An 18591-nucleotide genomic window follows, 5' to 3' on the forward strand; every position below is an offset into this window, starting at 1 on the left:
ACAATAGAACTACAAATTGCTGTTGATGATCAGCAAAAATAAAACATTTCTAGTCAGTCAACTGCATATTTTATTATGTTCATTTTTAATATTTATTTTTGGCTTATCCTAATTAGGCAAATGTTGAAATGTAGTGATCTTATTGTGATGATAAAGGATGTTACTGCACTGAAAGAAAGGAGTTTGCACTCATGTGCATTCAGTACTTTCCTTAAAAAAAAAAAAATACTCTCACAAAAGCAGGTGTAAACGTATACAAGTAGCTTCTGGGATAATTTTCAAAGGAAAAGTAAATGCTAGGCAGTAACTTTGAAACAGCCACGTGGGCGCACATGTATGTGTATTTGTTGGCTTGTAGGGGCAGAGACGCATGCATTTTATAGCAAACGCGCACATCTTTTCACCTTCACCCAACATGCCCATGCCCTGCTCAGACCACTCCCATTCACCGCCCCTTTTTCACATAGCGAGAGATATGCGTGTATATGGCCGGCTTATAAAATCTGCTCGACATGCACCAGCCCAATTAATGTGCATTTCTCCCGATTTTGGTGTGCATAGGGCTTTTAAAATTTGCCTGTAAATGCACAATGCTTAAAAATATTTTCTGGGTTATACTATGCATTTGCTAAGAATGTTCCTTTTTATAATTGTCAAATTAAAAATGATGTAAATAGGTATTCAAAAAATGGGCCTTGAAAAAAAAATTGTAATGGCATTCTCTCCTAATGTATATAGTGACACTGATCATGGAAACATAGGGGCGGATTTTCAGAGCCCTGCTCGCGTAAATCCGCCCAAAACCGGGCGGATTTACGTGAGCAGGGCCCTGCGCGCCGGGAAGCCTATTTTACATAGGCCTCCCGGCGCGCGCAGAGCCCCGGGACTCGCGTAAGTCCCGGGGTTCTCGGAGGGGGGCGTGTCGGGGGCGGGCCTGGTCGTCGCGGCGTTTCGGGGGCGTGTCGGCAGCGTTTTGGGGGCGGGTACGGGGGCGTGGCTACGGCCCGGGGGCGTGGCCGCGCCCTCCGTACCCGCCCCCAGGTCGCGGCCCGGCGCGCAGGAGGCCCGCTGGCGCGTGGGGATTTACGTCTCCCTCCGGGAGGCGTAAATCCCCCGACAAAGGTAAGGGGGGGGTTTAGACAGGGCCGGGCGGGTGGGTTAGGTAGGGGAAGGGAGGGGAAGGTGAGGGGAGGGCAAAGGAAAGTTCCCTCCGAGGCCGCTCCGATTTCGGAGCGGCCTTGGAGGGAACGGGGTAGGCAGCGCGGCTCGGCGCGCGCCGGCTATACAAAATCAATAGCCTTGCGCGCACCGATCCAGGGATTTTAGTGGATACGCGCGGCTCCGCGCGTATCTACTAAAATCAGGCGTACTTTTGCTTGAGTCTGATGCGCAAGCAAAAGTAGGCCTATTCGCGCTTTTTGAAAATCTACCCCATAGCAAACATGACATTTTGCAAACTGAAATAGATGCTGTCCCATAAACTTGCATTACTTGTTTGACTTTCATTAACTCACTTTTAGGGTCATTCTTTAAAACGCGATAGGCTGTTATCGCATATATTAGGGCCCTAACCCACATGATAACTACCGCATTGCGTCAGTAATATTTAAATTCGGGAAAGGGGAGTGGTTAGGGTGGGTTTTGGGCAGGCAAAAAAAAAATGTACTTCTAGTACCGCTGCAGGTGATAATGTTTTACACTTCATCGCCGGCAGTAGCACTGGAAATAACGCCACCTTTTGATATTACGCTATGGGGGCAATAGTGGGCAAACATGGCTGCAACCGTGGCAGGCAAAAACGCACCTCTGTGATATGGCCGGTTGCCCACTATCCCCGCCTCCTTTTTTTTTTTCACGACTCATCATTCTGCTATAAATTATAGTAGATTGATGAATCTAGGGGATTGTTTGTCTAGCATTTCCTTAAAATTTTCAAATGTAGGCACTTTACAGAATTTTCTGTGGCTGTTAAACCTGTTTGAGAAACCTAATTTCAAGTAAAATGTATTTCAAACAGGATATATGTGTTGGGGATAATCGTGTGTAAAAACGTCTGCTGAAAATCAATGCAGTCATGTCAAGATTATGAAAATAAAATTCCTAAGCCACCCACTCTCTTGCATGTTTGTCATTTAGTACCCTAAATGTACTTAATGTACAGAAGAATATTTAGCATATTTTGAATCATTGAAAGAAGATTGTTTATCCACATCAATAATTTTATGCCAAATTTTAAAAAGCCCATTTTGATCTGAGCTGAAGTCATTTTTTCCATAAATTGTGCATATTATCATTTGATCTTTTTTTTTTTTTTTTCTCCCCCTCCTCCCCCCCAAACAACTCAGACCAGCTATTTCATGTATTGGCTATGCACATGCACCTCTACAGCATTGATTCCAACTATAACCCTTGGAGGAAACTAACGCGGCTTTTGGAGGACAGGGATTCACGGTAAGTTTTAAGTACATTTATATCTCAATTATCTTAAATTAAAAACTAGGTTAAGGTTGTGAAAAAGTGTTCAGGGAAGGAAAGATAATGAGCAAAAATACTTGCTATAAAAGATTTTCCCACAAAGCTGTTGTGTATTTCCAACCAGATAATCAAGCATTCTATTTCTTAAACTGCGGAGTCCTGAATGAAAATATTTTGGTGTCCTTTAATAAATATGTTAGGGTTATTTCTGATATGAATTTGAGTGAAGCCATTGAAGTCTATGAAGCTGGAAGGCATGGCTAAGAGAGTATCATTCTTGTATTGAGAGGAAATTGAAAAGTAAGCAGCACATTCACTAGTCTAGTCTTTTGCATCTTCTACAGAAATGATAAAGCTCCAGGTATGTTGAACAAGTTACTTCAATGGATTGCCATTACCTCTTCCATGTTTTAAGCATATATTGGCTTCATATATTGGAATGCTAATCATTTTATACTTTCCAACATATTAAATGTAAAAAAGAATTATATAAAAGGGATCAGGTTCTGGCTGTTTTCCATATACCCAGTAACTCTCCAAAAAGGGACAGAAATTAACTAACTCTGGCTTGCAAGAAGAAAATGTGAGTATCTTGGACAAGTTTGAAAACTAGTAACATTGGGCCAGTATTTTTGGAGAACTAAACCTCCAAAAAAAAATCCCTATTATTTTTATATGGGAAACAGTCAAGGACTACCCAGCACTTCATCTTAAAAGCCAATTGCCCCACCCCCACACTTCCAGCAGTTTTGGAAAGAGCAGTGCAGGCAGACAGACACAGGGAAAAATAACAGAAGGCGGCACATATTTAGGAAAAGGCAATGTAGGCAACTACCTCCAGCACAAGATTTTCATTGGTGCTGCAGCACTGCCCCTACTGCCATGCCTTCATCCAGACCCGCCACTGTTCTGGCAGTACTTGTCTTATGGAGTAGCGCTGACCCTACAGCAGCAATTCTGTAGGAAACTTCAGCACAGGGCCTTGTGAGGTGACAAGTCCTATGACATCATGCTCTCTTACATGGGCTACCATGGTAATAGGAGTTCTTGCAGGAGGAGGATGCAGGGCCTATAAGATTTCATAGGCCCCACGCTGAATTTTTCTGCTGAAGTTGTTGCTGTGGGACCAGGGCTGTAACTGCTCTACAGAAATAGTGATAGGAGATGCTGGGAGACTGGAAGACCTGGGCAGGAATGATAAGAGAGTAGTTGGTCTCGCACCTCTGACTTTTTGGGGGGTGGAGGGACAACCTCCCCATCTTCCAATTATTGAAGAGAACCAAGAAAACTCTCCCTTTGCCTATAGAGACATTATTCTCAGTTTTAATGTTCATTGAATAAAGAAAACAAACTCCTGATACACACTGTTTTTTTTATGTACATCAAGCATAGTATATAATAGTTCACGATGATCCATTGGTTTTTTCATATTTTCTTCCCCCATCCTCCACCCTTAGAATCAGAGGTAGGAGTTGAGCTTGAGAGTAATCCAACATGTACAACTGGTCCATAAACACTCATACTTAAGTCAGATACAGATCAGAACAATATAGGCTAAAACTAAAAAAGTCCATACATAAAAACCCTCCAAATTGAGCAGATACCAGTTAAGTAACATCTCTACACCCAATCATTCCCACCCTCAAAACCCAACCCCCAGAAGAGCAAAGGTCTGGAGAGGCTTGATGCCTTGTGATCCCTCATTAGATAAACACGAGTTAAGATGCAAGGAACAAAATTGGCGAAAAAACCCATCTTCAACCACCCTCCTCATCTACAAATCATGCCTTAACTCATACAGAAACAACATCAACAAAACAAAGAAAATATTTTTTTCCAAAAAAATCCACCACCTCATTTTTGATTCAAGAGCTCTTTTCTCCTTTGTATCAACCCTCACAAAACCCCCAGCACCTACCATTCCAGACGATCAAGCACTCAATAAAGCGAACGAACTGGCAGACTTCTTCGACAACAAAATCACCTCACTCCTAGCCCCACTCAAGCGACCATCTACACATCCAAAACATGTAATCAACCTCACCCCCCAATCATCGCAATCAACCGCCCAACAAACACCACTCTCAACCGCTCAACAACCACCACTCCCAACAGATCAACAATCATCGCACCCAAATATCAAACAACCCAACACTTCACTACCAGTGCTCAACACTCTTGAACTCACATCCTCTTTAGAAATAGAGAATATTCTCAAAAAGATAAAACCATCCTCCCATCCATCAGACCATATTCCATCCAACAAATTGAGTCTGATCACCAACACCATAGCCAAACCTTTAGCAGACATCATTAACTGCTCCTTCACCCAAGGACATGTCCCGAACCAACTCAAGTTAGCCATGCTCAAGCCACTCCTCAAAAAACCCAACTTACCCACCACAGACCCAGCTAACTTTAGACCCATAGCAAACCTCCCTTTCATTGCCAAAGTTATGGAGAAAGTTGTAAACAAACAACTTACTGAATATCTTGACGAAAACAATATCCTCACCTCAAACCAATTTGGCTTTCGTAAGACTATGAACACTGAATCATTATTAACATCATTATCCGATACTATCATTTTCAACCTAGAAAAGGGCAAACCTTGCCTCCTCGCTCTCCTAGATCTCTCATCTGCGTTTGATACCGTAAACCACTCATGCCTCCTACAACGCCTAATAGACATTGGCATTACAGGAGTAGCTTTTAACTGGTTCAAATCGTTTTTGGAGAACAGATCATACAAGGTCAAGATAAATAACAAAGAGTCCCATACCGTCGAATCCAAGAGGGGGGTACCACAAGGATCATCCCTATCCCCGACTCTTTTCAACATTTATCTGCTCCCGCTCTGTCAACTTCTCACCAACCTTAAGCTAAGACATTACCTATACGCGGATGATATTCAAATCCTCATCCCTATAGAAGATTCCCTACACAAAGCTATTTCATACTGGAATAAATGTCTGTCAGCTATTAACAATCTACTCACCAGCATCAACTTGGTTCTAAACAAAAACAAAACTGAAATCCTCATTATAGCACCGGAAAACTATACCCCCTCCTCACATTCTAATACTAACCAACTTCCGGTCACTGCAGGACTCCCCACCACGCAACAAGTTAGAGACCTGGGAGTCATCATAGACAGCAGACTCAATCTCAACAAATTCGTCAACAACACAACAAAAGAATGTTTCTTTAAACTTCAAACTTTAAAGAAACTCAAACCACTCCTCCTTTACAGAGACTTCCGCATGGTTCTACAAGCCATCATTCTCACTAAGCTGGATTACTGTAACTCTCTCCTCCTAGGCCTACCAGCATGCACCATCAAACCACTCCAGATGGTCCTGAACGCCTCTGCAAGAATTCTATCAAATGCCAAAAAAAGAGATCATATCACCCCAATCCTCCACCATCTCCACTGGCTTCCGATTAAATTCAGGATCCAGTTTAAGTCTTTAATGATGATACATAAGGCCTTACACAACATCGCACCTCTCAACCTAACATTTCCAATTCAACTACACACATCCGTGAAACCAACCAGAAGCGCCTATCAGAACAGACTAATCTCACAACCGGCGAAATCCGTTCTGAGGAAACGTGCATTATCCACAGCGGGCCCTTCACTTTGGAACTCGCTCCCTCCAGACCTTCGTCTGGAACCATGCCACTCTACATTTAAAAAGAACCTTAAGACTTGGCTGTTCAAACAAGCTTTCCCCTAGAGCCAAGAACACGAAGAAAAGTAACCTACTTAGATTAATTTTTGCAATGTTAAAACTTGTTTACTTAATTTGTTCAATGTAAAAACTCCTGTTTTATTCTTATTCTGTTCTATGTAAACCGCTAAATGTAGCGACAGTTACTGTTCCTTGTGAACCGGGGTGATATGTATATTATACAGGAACCTCCGGTATATAAATCATTTAAATAAATAAAATAAATAAATAGATGGGCCCCTCAGCAAGAATGTAGGTAAAGAGGAAACAGCTCACAGCAACCCACTCAATATGTGTTCCAGCCCCAGGTCACAACAGATTGGGAACTTTTTATGGGTAATTGATCACAGCCCTCCTTGCCCTTGGAGATAACATCTGTAAATAGAGTTCCAAATCTCAACAAATTTTAATTTAAAGGACCAGGTGGTATCCATATTCTCCATCTGTATGAAAAATATTCCTCCAGGATCAGTATGAGGGAAGCAAATGGTCACACCATGTAATTAATATAGACTTCTTCCCTATCAGACAAACCTTTCTAATAAGAGAGTTAACTCCCCTACCTTCGACTTGAAAGGTGTACTGCCATAAAAAGAACCCCTTCTGGGCAAAATACAATAGTCTGTCTCACCAAAGTTTATTTATTTAAAAAAATTGTATATACTGCGATCTACAATAGCGTTCAAAGCAGTTTACAGAATACATACATAATATTTAAAACATTAAAATTAACAAAAACAGGGAGGGGAGGAGTGTGGGCGAGGATTGGGCGGAGTTATCTCTCGGCAGTGCTGCGGGCGATAATGTTTTTCACATTATCCTCAGCAGCACCGCGGAAAATAACTACATCTTTTCCTGTAGCGCTATGAGGGCGATAGTGGGCAGCCGGTCGGGAGATAATTCTACCCAAACTCCTCCCCTTCCCTTAATTTTAATAATACTGCACTCAATATCGGCGCATCGCACAATAAAGAATGATCTTGCAGGTTAGATAAAGTCTACGATCCCAGTTGAACACTTTTGCCTTTAAGGTCATTCACAGTTCATAATAACATACCTGAGATAAACTAATTACTAAAAGCCTGTTTGAATAAATAGATCTTAAGATCCCTTTTAAATACTTTCACATCTGTAATCTCTTGTAGTGTATCCGGTAGTAAGTTCCACAACTTGAGTCCTGCCACTGAAAAAGCTCGATTGCTTGTCAAATCCAGGCTATCCATCTTTGTTGTAGGCACATTCAAGAAGTTCTTATTTGCAGAGCATAAATGTCGTGGTAGTTTGTGTATACGCAATGAGGTACTAAACCAGATAGTGGAGTTATTATACAACAGATTGAAAATTATGAGTAAAACTTTATATTGTATTTGAAAGGATATTGGGAGCCAATGCAAAGAACATAAGAACTTGCCATGCTGGGTCAGACCAAGGGTCCATCAAGCCCAGCATCCTGTTTCTAACAGAGGCCAAACCAGGCCACAAGAACCTGGCAATTACCCAAACACTAAGAAGATCCCATGCTACCGATGCCAATTATGTCAATCTCACAGGGGTAATACAGTACATTCTTTCAGTCAAGTATTTGTCAAAATGTGGTCAGCGGAATTCTGAAATAATTGCAAGGGTTTTATGACATTAGCAGAAATGCCCAAGTATAGTGAAATTTGACTAAAATTAAGGATTGAGGAAACATATGAAAATTGTGCATTTCAAGTAACAGTTTTAAATGTTAAAATAATTGTATGTTGTAAAATTATGATTTGATGACTACTGATGAGATGTGATGTTGCATAGGTAATAAGTCAATGGGTACTTGCCAGGTTCTTATGGCCTGGATTGCCTTCCGATCCTTCTCTGCTGGATGAGAGGCGTCTCTCTCCCCCAGAAGACCTCTCCTTCTCTGACTTTATTCGGGCTATGGCGGAAGCCATTCCTTTCCGGCTCCTCATGGAGGAGGAGTCTGCCACAAAATGCTGGACTTTTGATGGAAGGGAGGTAGTAGCCATCCCAATTCATGAAATTCTCTTAGAACTTCTATACATGGGCTCAGGAAGACAGATGCCCTTAATTTGGTCCAACAGGACCTTGGCTTTCAGAAATACCAGCTCCCCCACCAATCTGTGGCCTTAAAAAAGGCCAAGAGATCTCGTACTCATTCCTCTGCCCCTCCAGGCTGAGAGCATAGGGCCTTGGACACCCTTGGAAGGAGGGTCTTTCAAGGGGTAATTCTTATTGCCCATATCACCACCTACCAGCTACACATGGCTCAATACAACAGGAACTTGTGGAAACAATGCCTCTCCAACAGCGTGCCTCCAGGCCCCAATCTGCGCCACAGCCCAGTCCAGCTGTGGGCTTTTGACTAGCGACGAGAGGGTGGATGTTGTGTTTCGCGGCCGACCGCGGGCGCGCCCCCCCTACCTGGCCGTGGCGGCGACCCGCCGCAGCAAACAGCCCAAAGGAAGCCCGGACCCAGGGCAGTCATTCCTGCAGGCTGGAGTGGGCCCGCGGGCTACCCACTCGCCGGGAGCCCTCCTAGCCTCCCCGGGAGAATCCAAGATGGCCGCCGCCATGGGATCCAAGATGGCCGCCATCAACTCATTTGCATTTAAAGGGACCTGGTCCCTTTAACTAGACTCACCTGCTTCCAATGATCCAGAGCAGAGGAAGTATATAGGGAGGCTTCCTCTGCTCATTCCTCGACTTGGCAGCGTCTCTTGCGAGTGTTGTTTGAGTCTGCTTGCCTCGGTGAGGTCCTGCTTCTTGCTCCTGTTACGTCTCGGTGTTCCTGGTTCCTGACTTCGGATTGGCTTACGGTGATTCTCTGGTTCCTGACTTCGGATTGGCAAGCGGCAATTCTCTGGTGCACGACTTTGGACTGGTGAGCGACGACCCTCTGGCACTCGACCTAGGACTCCTCCAAGACTCCATCTCCAAGGGCCACCTAAGTCCCAGCGGCCCAGGTCCCTACGGGCTCTTCCTGGGGGACCGCAGGCTTCCAGGGCGAAGCTCCAGTTGGCCTTTGCACCGTTGCTCTGACCTCCCTAGGTCCACCTAAGTCCCGGGGGGACCACAGACCACCAGTGGTGAAGACTCAGCGCCTCATCTCGTCTCTTCATCGCCTCCGTATTCGCCTCAGCCTCCAGTGACAAGGGTCAGCTGGTCCCGCCTCCTGTTCTGCCTCGCCACTCGACAAGAGAGCCTACGGACCTTCCGAAAGGTATACCATCCTCTTGTCGGCCAAGGGTCCACAAGCCGGAGCATAACAGTGGAAGTCGGGGACTGGCTGTGTCTATTCCTAGACCGCTGGCCTCCTATTACCACCGACCGTGTTGTACAGTGTTGTACAACACTGTTACTGCCTGAATTTCAGGACATGTGTTGCCTTACCTGGATGACTGGCTCATCAGGAGCACCATAAGAACATAAGAATTTGCCATGCTGGGTCAGACCAAGGGTCCATCAAGCCCAGAATCTTAAAGACCTCTATCATATCCCCCCTCAGCCGTCTCTTCTCCAATCTGAACAGCCCTAACCTATTCAGTCTTTCCTCATAGGGGAGCTGTTCCATCCCCTTTACCATTTTAGTTGCCCTTCTCTGTACCTTCTCCATGCAACTATATCTTTTTTGAGATGCGGTGACCATGCAGGTGATGCATATAGGGAAAAATAACCCATGCTGTAGTTACACGATGTTAGGTTCCATATTAGGAGCTATCACCCAGGAAAGAGATCTAGGTGTCATAGTGGATATTACATTGAAATTGTCTGCACAGTGTGCTGTGGAGTCAAAAAAAATCAAACAATGTTAGGAATTATTAGAAAGGGAATGGTGAATAAAATGAAAACTGTCATAATGCCTCTGTATTGCTCCATGGTGAGTCTTCAGGTACAATGGATGATTTTAATGATAGGTTACAAATTTTAACTAATAGATCAGAAATTTCATTTTTTAGTTCCTTTAGTACCCTAAGATGGATACCATCCGGTCCAGGTGATTTGCCACTCTTCAGTTTGTCAATCTGGCCTACTATATCTTCCAGGTTCACAGTGATTTCATTCAGTTCGTCTGCCTCATCACCCCTGAAAACCATCTCAGGAACTCATAGTAAACACGGAAGCAAAGAATTCATTTAGTCTTTCTGCAATGGCCTTATCGTCCCTAAGAGCCCTTTTAACCCCTCGGGCATCTAATGGTCCAACAGACTTCCTCACAGGTTTCTTGCTTCAGATATATTTTAAAACGTTTTTATTATGTGTTTTTGCCTCTATGGCCAACTTCATTTCAAATTCTCTCTTCGCCTGTCTTATCAATGTTTTACACTTAACTTGGCAATGCTTATGTTTTATCCTATTTCCTTCAGATGGATCCTTCTTCCAATTTTTAAAGGATGTTTTTTTGGCTAAAATAGCCTCCTTCACCTCACCTTTTAACCATGATGGTAATCGTTTTGCCTTCCTTCCACCTTTCTTTATGTGTGGAATACATATGGACTGCGCCTCTAGAATTGTATTTTTAAACAATGTCCATGCCTGTTGAACACTTTTAACCTTTGCAGCTGCACCTTTCAGTTTTTTTCTAACTATTTTCCTCATTTTATCAAAGTTTCCCTTTTGAAAGTTTATTGTTAGAGCTGCAGATTTACTTATTGTCCCCTTCCAGTTATTAGTTTACATTTGATCATGTTATGATCACTGTTGCCAAGTGGCCCCACCACAGTTACCTCTCTCACCAAATCCTGCATTCCACTAAGAATTAAGTCTAAAATAGCTCTCTCTCTCTCTTGTTGGTTCCTGAACCATTTGCTCCATGAAGCAGTCATTTATTACATCCAGGAACTTTGACTCTAGCAAGTCGTGATGTTACATTTACCCAGTCAATATTGGTGTAATTGAAATCTCCCATTATTATTGCACTGCCAAATTGGTTAGCTTCCCTGATTTCTCTTTGCATTTCATCATCTGTCTGACCATTTTGTCCAGGTGGATGGTAGTATACTCCTATCACTATACTCTTACCCAACACACATGGGATTTCTACCCATATAGATTCTACTGAGCATTTAGTCTCTTGTATGATCTTTATCCTGTTGGAGTTTGGCCCTCGTGGCCTACTTGCATCGCCGTCATCGGAACTGGCACCGTCTAAGTCGCACCAGCATCGACAACTGTCCGCTGACCGCCCGCCATCGACATCTTCACGGCCATCGACTCCCGTCTCTCCCTCTCAAGATCGAGGGGATCGTAGGGAGAAACATCGCCATCGGCATCGTAAGTCTCGGACTGTCGAGGGAGCAAAATCAGCGACCTCGCCACCGTCCGAGCCACATCGAAGAAGCCCCATCCAGGAACAGCACCGACCACTCCTGCGACCGGGACATCGAGGCCACCCTCACCCGATCGGGGTTTGGGAGTCGCGATTCCGCCTGTAAAGGTGGTCCCTCCGACTGTGCCTCAGCCTCCCTCTTCCGTCACGGAGCCGGGGCTGATTGCCCCAGGACTCCGGGAAGAACTGGACTGGCTGGTCCAGGAGGCCATTAACAAGGCGATGCAACGACTCCAGGTTCCTCTGGCACCGGCACCGAGAGTGGAACCAGTCACCGACCCGATTCCAGCAGCGCTGGCACCGCTGCTATCCCGGATGGAGGCCCTCATGACTGCCCTTCCACCGGTGATTCCCGGGTCTCCGATGGCTCCAGTGCACTCCCCGATAACAGCTTCATCGGGAGGAGAAACACCATTCTGCATTCCTCCTTCGGGGGTACTGCCTCAGCCATCGATGCCATGTCGTCCCTCGCCACCGATTCATTCATCGGGGGCGATACGCACATCGGCGCCATCGATACCTTCGATGCCAGCACTGATGCCCCCCAAGGTGTCCACGGTGCCCCCGGTGATTCCTTCGATTTTCTCGGAGCCTCAGCCGGGCCCTTCGGGTATCCAACCCCCTTCTCATTCTACAGGTCAGCCTACTGATCCTTATGACACCTGGGGTGATGATACTTCCACAGGCACCTATGACTTATCTTCACCTCCCTCTCCTACTGAAAGTAGAAAGCATTCTCCTCCAGAGGACCTTTCTTTCATTAATTTTGTGAAGGAAATGTCAGAATTGGTCCCTTTTCAGCTTCAGACGGAGCAAGATGATAGGCACCAGATGATGGAGCTTCTCCAGTTCCTGGATGCCGCTAAAGTGATCACTTATATTCCCATTCATCAAGTTCTTCTTGACCTCCTCAAAAAGAACTTGGAAAATCCTGGATCCATTGCCCCAGTACACAGAAAGGCTGACCCTACCTATCTAGTACAGTCAGCCCCTGGCTTTCAAAAATCTCAGCTTGACCACCACTCAGTTGTGGTAGAATCAGCTCAAAAGAGAGCAAAAAGGACAAAGCCTCGCTCCTCTACCCCTCCTGTCAAGGAACACAAGTTCCTAGACAATATTGGTCGACGAGTGTTCCAAGGAGCCATGCTCATCTCCAGGATTGCTTCTTACCAGCTGTACATGACCCAATACAACAGGGTAATTTTCAAGCAAATACAGGACTTCTCTGAAACCCTGCCTGACCAATTCCAAGAACATCTTCAAATCCTTGTCAACAAGGGGTTTGAGGCAGAAAGCATGAGATAAGAACAGCTTACGATATCTTCAACATCTCCACTAGAGTGTCTGCAACTGCCATTTCGGCAAGACGCTGGGCCTGGCTCAAGTCTTCTGACCTTCGCCCAGAAGTACAAAACAGGCTCTCTGACCTGCCTTGTATAGGAGATAATCTGTTCGGTGAACAGATTCAGCAAATAGTGCCTGAATTAAAGAACCATCATGAGACCTACAAACAGCTCTCATCGATACCTTCTGACTTCCCTTCTAGACAGCCCTTCAAGAAGGACTCTAAGAAGTCATTCTTCCGCCCAAGGAATACTATCCTCCACCAACAAGGTCCCGAGTTATGAGGCCTTATAAAAAAAATCTCAGCCTCGCCAGCTCCGGAAGCAAAAGCCACAAGCATCTCCCCAGCCGGGGCCTGCTTCAGGTTTTTGACTTTCCCTTGGAGAGCAGCAGCCTGATTCCTCTGCCAGGCGTACTAGTGGGAGGTCGATTGTGCCACTTTCACGGCATGTGGCAATCAATCACCACCGACCAATGGGTGCTAGCAATCATTGCTCAGGGTTACCACCTGAACTTTCTTGCTATTCCACCAGAATCACCACCTCTACAAGTGTGGAGAGTAACCGACCACTCTGTCCTTCTGGAGCAGGAGGTTTCCCTTCTTCTCCAGTTAAGGGCAATAGAACCCGTTCCTCTTTCACAAAAAGGCCTAGGGTTCTATTCCCGGTACTTTTTGATCCCCAAAAAATCCGGGGGGCTTCGTCCAATTCTGGACCTACGAGCCCTCAACAAGTACCTCCAGCGGGAAAAGTTCAAGATGGTAACCTTGGGCTCGCTTCTACCTCTTCTACAAAGAGGAGACTGGCTCTGCTCTCTGGACCTCCAGCTCATTGCAAGTACCTCAGGTTTTTAGTAGGCCCAAGGCACTTTCAATACCGGGTGCTTCCATTCGGCCTAGCACCAGCACCACGAGTCTTTACCAAATGTCTCGTGGTTGTCGCTGCCTTTCTCAGGAAAGAAGGTGTTCACGTCTACCCCTATCTAGACGACTGGTTAATCAGGGCCCCAACCCAGCAAGCCGCTCTATCGTCCCTGGATTTGACCCTACACACTGTAATTTCTCTAGGATTTCTCATAAATTACGAGAAATCCTATTTAGTCCCATCTCAAACCTTGTCGTTCATTGGGGCAGACTTGGACACCTTACAGGCAAAAGCCTTTCTACCTCATCAACGAGTGCAAACCCTCGTGTCCCTCGCTCATCAGTTGCAGTCTCAGTATACAGCAACAGCTCGGCAATTCCTTGTCCTTCTCGGACACATGGCGTCCTCAGTCCATCTCACACCAATGGCCCGCCTGGCCATGAGAGTCATGCATTGGACTTTGAGGTCAGAATGGATTCAAGCGACTCAGCCTCTGTCAACCATTGTCCACATCACCGACGCACTCCGTCTGTCTCTCGCCTGGTGGAAAGATTAGAACAATATCCTCCAGGGACTGCCTTTTCACTTACCAGATCCTCAACTCATTCTCACCACTGAAGCATCCAACCTCGGGTGGGGAGCTCATGTGAACGATCTACAGTCACAAGGATTTTGGTCTCCAGAGGAAGCCAAATACCAGATAAATTTCCTGGAGCTTTGAGCAATGCAATATGCTCTCAGAGCTTTTCAGGATTGCCTATCAAATCACGTCATCCTGATTCAGACAGACAACCAGGTGGCCATATGGTACATCAACAAGCAGGGGGGCATAGGCTCCTTCCTTCTGTGTCAGGAAGCTGCGCAGATTTGGGCGGAAGTGCTCTCCCACTCGATGTACCTCAGGGCCACCTATTTGCCGGGAGTGCACAATGTCTTGGCAGACAACCTGAGTCCTGTATTCCAACCGCACGAGTGGTCTCTCAATCCCTCGGTAGCGACCTCTCTCTTCCAGCAATGGGGTCATCCCCAAATAGAACTCTTTGCGTCTCCTCAGAGCTACAAAGTGGACAATTACTGCTTCCTCATTCGGAGCGAGTGCTCTCAGCCCAGAGATGCATTCTTCCTCTCGTGGGCAGCCGGTCTGCTTTATGCATTCCCTCCGCTTCATCTTTTCTCGAAGACTCTCGTGAAGCTCTGTCAGGACAAGGGAACCATGATCCTGATAGCACCTCACTGGCCACGCCAAGTGTGGTTTCCCATACTCCAGGATCTCTCCATCCTTGGGAACGCACCCACTTCTGATCACTCAGAACGACGGATGTCTACACCATCCCAATCTTCAGGCCTTGTCCCTGACTGCATGGATGTTGAAAGGTTAATTCTTCAACCACTTAACCTTTCAGATTCGGTTTCTCGTGTCCTGATTGCTTCACGAAAGCCTTCCACAAGAAAATCTTATTCCTATAAATGGAAAAGGTACACATCATGGTGCACCTCGCAGTCGCTTGATCCCTTTTCCTGTCCAATCCCAAGGTTTTTGGACTATCTCTGGCATTTATCGGAATCAGGTCTAAAGACCTCTTCCATCAGAATGCATGTCAGTGCGGTAGCCGCCTTCCATAAAGGTGTCGGGGATGTCCCTATATCGGTACAACCCCTCGTGACATGTTTTCTTAAAGGCTTGCTCCATATCAAGCCACCTTTACGTCCTCCGGCCCCTTTTTGGGACCTTAATTTGGTTCTTGGGCGGCTCATGAAACCACCATTCGAACCCTTTCACTCCTCTGACCTAAAATATCTCACATGGAAAGTGATTTTCCTTTAGTGAGTTACAGGCCCTAGTTACCTATCCGCCTTACACTAAACTCCTGCAGGACCGGGCGGTACTCCACACTCACCCTAAGTTTTTGCTTAAGGTAGTTTCGGAGTTTCACATTAATCAATCCATCATACTACCTTTCTTCTTTCCCAGGCCCCACTCCAACCCAGGGGAACAGGCTATGTATACCCTTGACTGTAAAAGGGCTCTAGCGTTCTACCTAGACCGTACAGTTCCCCACAGGAAGAGCACTCGGTTATTCGTCTCTTTCCATCCCAACAAACTAGGGCAACCTGTGAGTAAGCAGACTCTCTCCTCCTGGTTGGCGGACTGCATATCTTTTTGCTATCAGCAAGCAGGCATTCCTTTCCAAGACCATGTTAAAGCACACTCTGTGAGGGCCATGGCGACTTCAGTAGCACACCTACGATCGGTGCCGCTTCCTGACATTTGCAGGGCTGCCACCTGGAGCTCTCTCCACACTTTCGCAGCCCACTATTGCTTGGACAAAGCCGGAAGACAAGATTCCATCTTCGGCCAATCTGTCCTGCACAACTTATTTCCAACGTGACGTACCAACACCCTTCTGCCTGCCCGGTGGGGTTCAGGATGCCCTCTACAAATTCCACCCCAGTTGTTGTGCCTGTTGCACGCCGTTGGGTACATTTGGTGCATGTTCGGACATCCTCAGCTTGGTACTCACCCATATGTGAGGACTACCATCCTGCTTGTCCTGTGAGAAAGCAAATGTTGCTTACCTGTAACAGGTGTTCTCACAGGACAGCAGGATTTTAGTCCTCACGAAACCCACCCGTCGCCCCGCGGTGTTGGGTTCATAACGTTTTGTTATTTTAATTTTTGGCACTGCCTGTAGCTATCAAATAAGACTGAAGGGGGACCCCTGCTGGCTGCAGGGTTAGTGCCATGCTGGGCATGCCCAGTAGGGGCCAGTCAAATTTCTGGAAACTTTGACAGAAGTTTTCCGTGATTGGGCTCCACCCTGATGATGTCACCCATATGTGAGGACTAACATCCTGCTGTCCTGTGAGAACACCTGTTACAGGTAAGCAACATTTGCTATCTCTCTTGGCTACGGGTGTTACAGTGGGTCACCATGCTCAGAAGTAAGTGCTAGGACATAGTTTTTGATACACTGGTACAGCTTTGGCAGCTGCTATGTGGTGTTCTTCAATTCTAGCTCTGGCTAGCCTTATAGTGGTATCTTGTTTACTAAGGGAATCTTCTGCATGTGCCCAGGCAGTGGCTGCCCTTGCTGAGGACAGGGTTAAGTGGCCTGATTTTTGGTAATATTTGGAAAGGCTGGAGTACTAAGACACAGTTTCTTTTAAAGTCTCAATTCTTTTGCTGTGCTTGTCCAATAATGCCTTGCATTAGATTGTCACATTCTAGATCAGTGTCCCTGTGAGAGACATTTTTGTCAATATTTTCTTTGGTATTGGTTCTTGATAGGATTGAAGATGTTAGAGTGGTGTCTAACATTTACAGCTGTACTGGAATTGATTTATGGCTTGCTGAATTTTCTCTGTACCAGTGGCGCTAACAAGCTTATGACCGAGAAACTAGTTTTCTGACATTCTGTTAATCTTCTATAGGTAACCAGCCTTTTCAGATTCATAATTCTCTAAGGCTTTGGCTGCTAAAACATGCTTTCACTTACAGGCAGTGTTGCCCAGAGTGCAGTCTCATTTGTATATTCACAGACCACAGGGTTTTGTAAAGTCCTGCATTCTTTAGTGCTGAAACAATAGTAAGCATTGAGAGGATCCAATTACAACTCTGAACAACCAGACTAACAATGCAATCGCTGTTGGGGGGAAGGATTTGAAACTTTGCTTCCTAGCTGACTTTGCAAAGCTGAATGAACCTGGAGAGATGCACACAGCAACCACAATTCGTGCCCAAATTGGCAGAGGGCGTTCTCTAAATGTACTTTTCTGAAAGGTTGCCACAGCCAGACCACTGCTATATCCTCTGATTAATAGCTCCTTTAAATCTTCAACATATTTTCATTGTACTGCCCTCCACTCTCACTGGCTAATTTTAAAAAGAATGCGCATGCACCCATAAGCACGTGTATTGGCACGTGAGCAGAGAGATGCTGCAATTTTATGTCATGCGCACATATACATGCACATTATTTAAAATTCCTCACCACGTGTATGTGTGTGCATAATCCTAAGAGGTGGCTCGAGTAAATGTTCCGCGCATTGCCAACAGGGCTTTAACATGCTTATGCTCACACAAGGGGAAAACCATTTTTTTCATGTCGTTATGGCTAGAGGGGAGGACAGAGAGAGAGCACTATAGGAGAGCCAATATGACAATTTATATATCTACCACTGTAAGAGGGGCACTTTCAACTCTGGGTAGGTTTGCGGTGTGTGGTGTTACATTGGTGCGCTACAGACCACTGCACCCTGGCCTTGGGGGAGGGAATGAAGGACTTGAACATGTAAATCGGTTGTTTACTCTGCCAAACAATAGAAGGACTAGGGGCACTCCATGAAGTTAGCAAGTAGGCTCATTTAAAACAAATCTGGGCTTGTTCTCGTTTTCTATGTATAAAACGCAATAAAATTGTTTATACTAAAACAAATCAGAGAAAATTCTTTTTCACTCAACACATAATTAAGCTCTGGAATTCATTGCCAGAGGATGTGGTTACGGCAGTTAGTGTAACTGGGTTTAAAAAAGATTTGGGTAAGGTTCTTATGATTCAAACCCACCCTGAGCTGAAAGTACCCCTCTTATATATATAGTGTTATATTGTCTCTCTTACAGTGCTCTCTCTCTCCCCCTCATATATGGTAGTTCAGCAGTCTTGAAAATCACAAAAACTTGATATCTCAAGACTTGCTCATCAGGACTAGCAGTAAAGTAATGCGGATAGCACACAGACGCGCACCATGGTCAGCTGTTCTAAAATTCGAAGTTACGTGTTTAACTTTTGACCCCACCTAGGAGCCGCCCATGCCCTGACCCCCTTGTTCTTGATGCGCACATGGGCAT

At 45.5% G+C, this 18591-nt stretch overlaps 1 protein-coding gene across 8 annotated transcripts in view; it reads left to right on the top strand.

The window, feature by feature from the left end:
- Positions 1-18591, top strand: part of UBR3 (ubiquitin protein ligase E3 component n-recognin 3) — a 672099-nt gene that overhangs the window by 474591 nt on the left and 178917 nt on the right. For all 8 annotated transcript variants that reach the window (XM_029605729.1, XM_029605732.1, XM_029605733.1 and 5 more), the window contains one exon: positions 2346-2451. In XM_029605729.1, the coding sequence (XP_029461589.1) occupies positions 2346-2451 (106 nt within the window). The remainder of the gene's footprint in view (positions 1-2345; positions 2452-18591) is intronic.

This window comes from Rhinatrema bivittatum, chromosome 6 (genome assembly GCF_901001135.1).
Source record: "Rhinatrema bivittatum chromosome 6, aRhiBiv1.1, whole genome shotgun sequence".
Lineage (NCBI taxonomy): Eukaryota > Metazoa > Chordata > Amphibia > Gymnophiona > Rhinatrematidae > Rhinatrema > Rhinatrema bivittatum.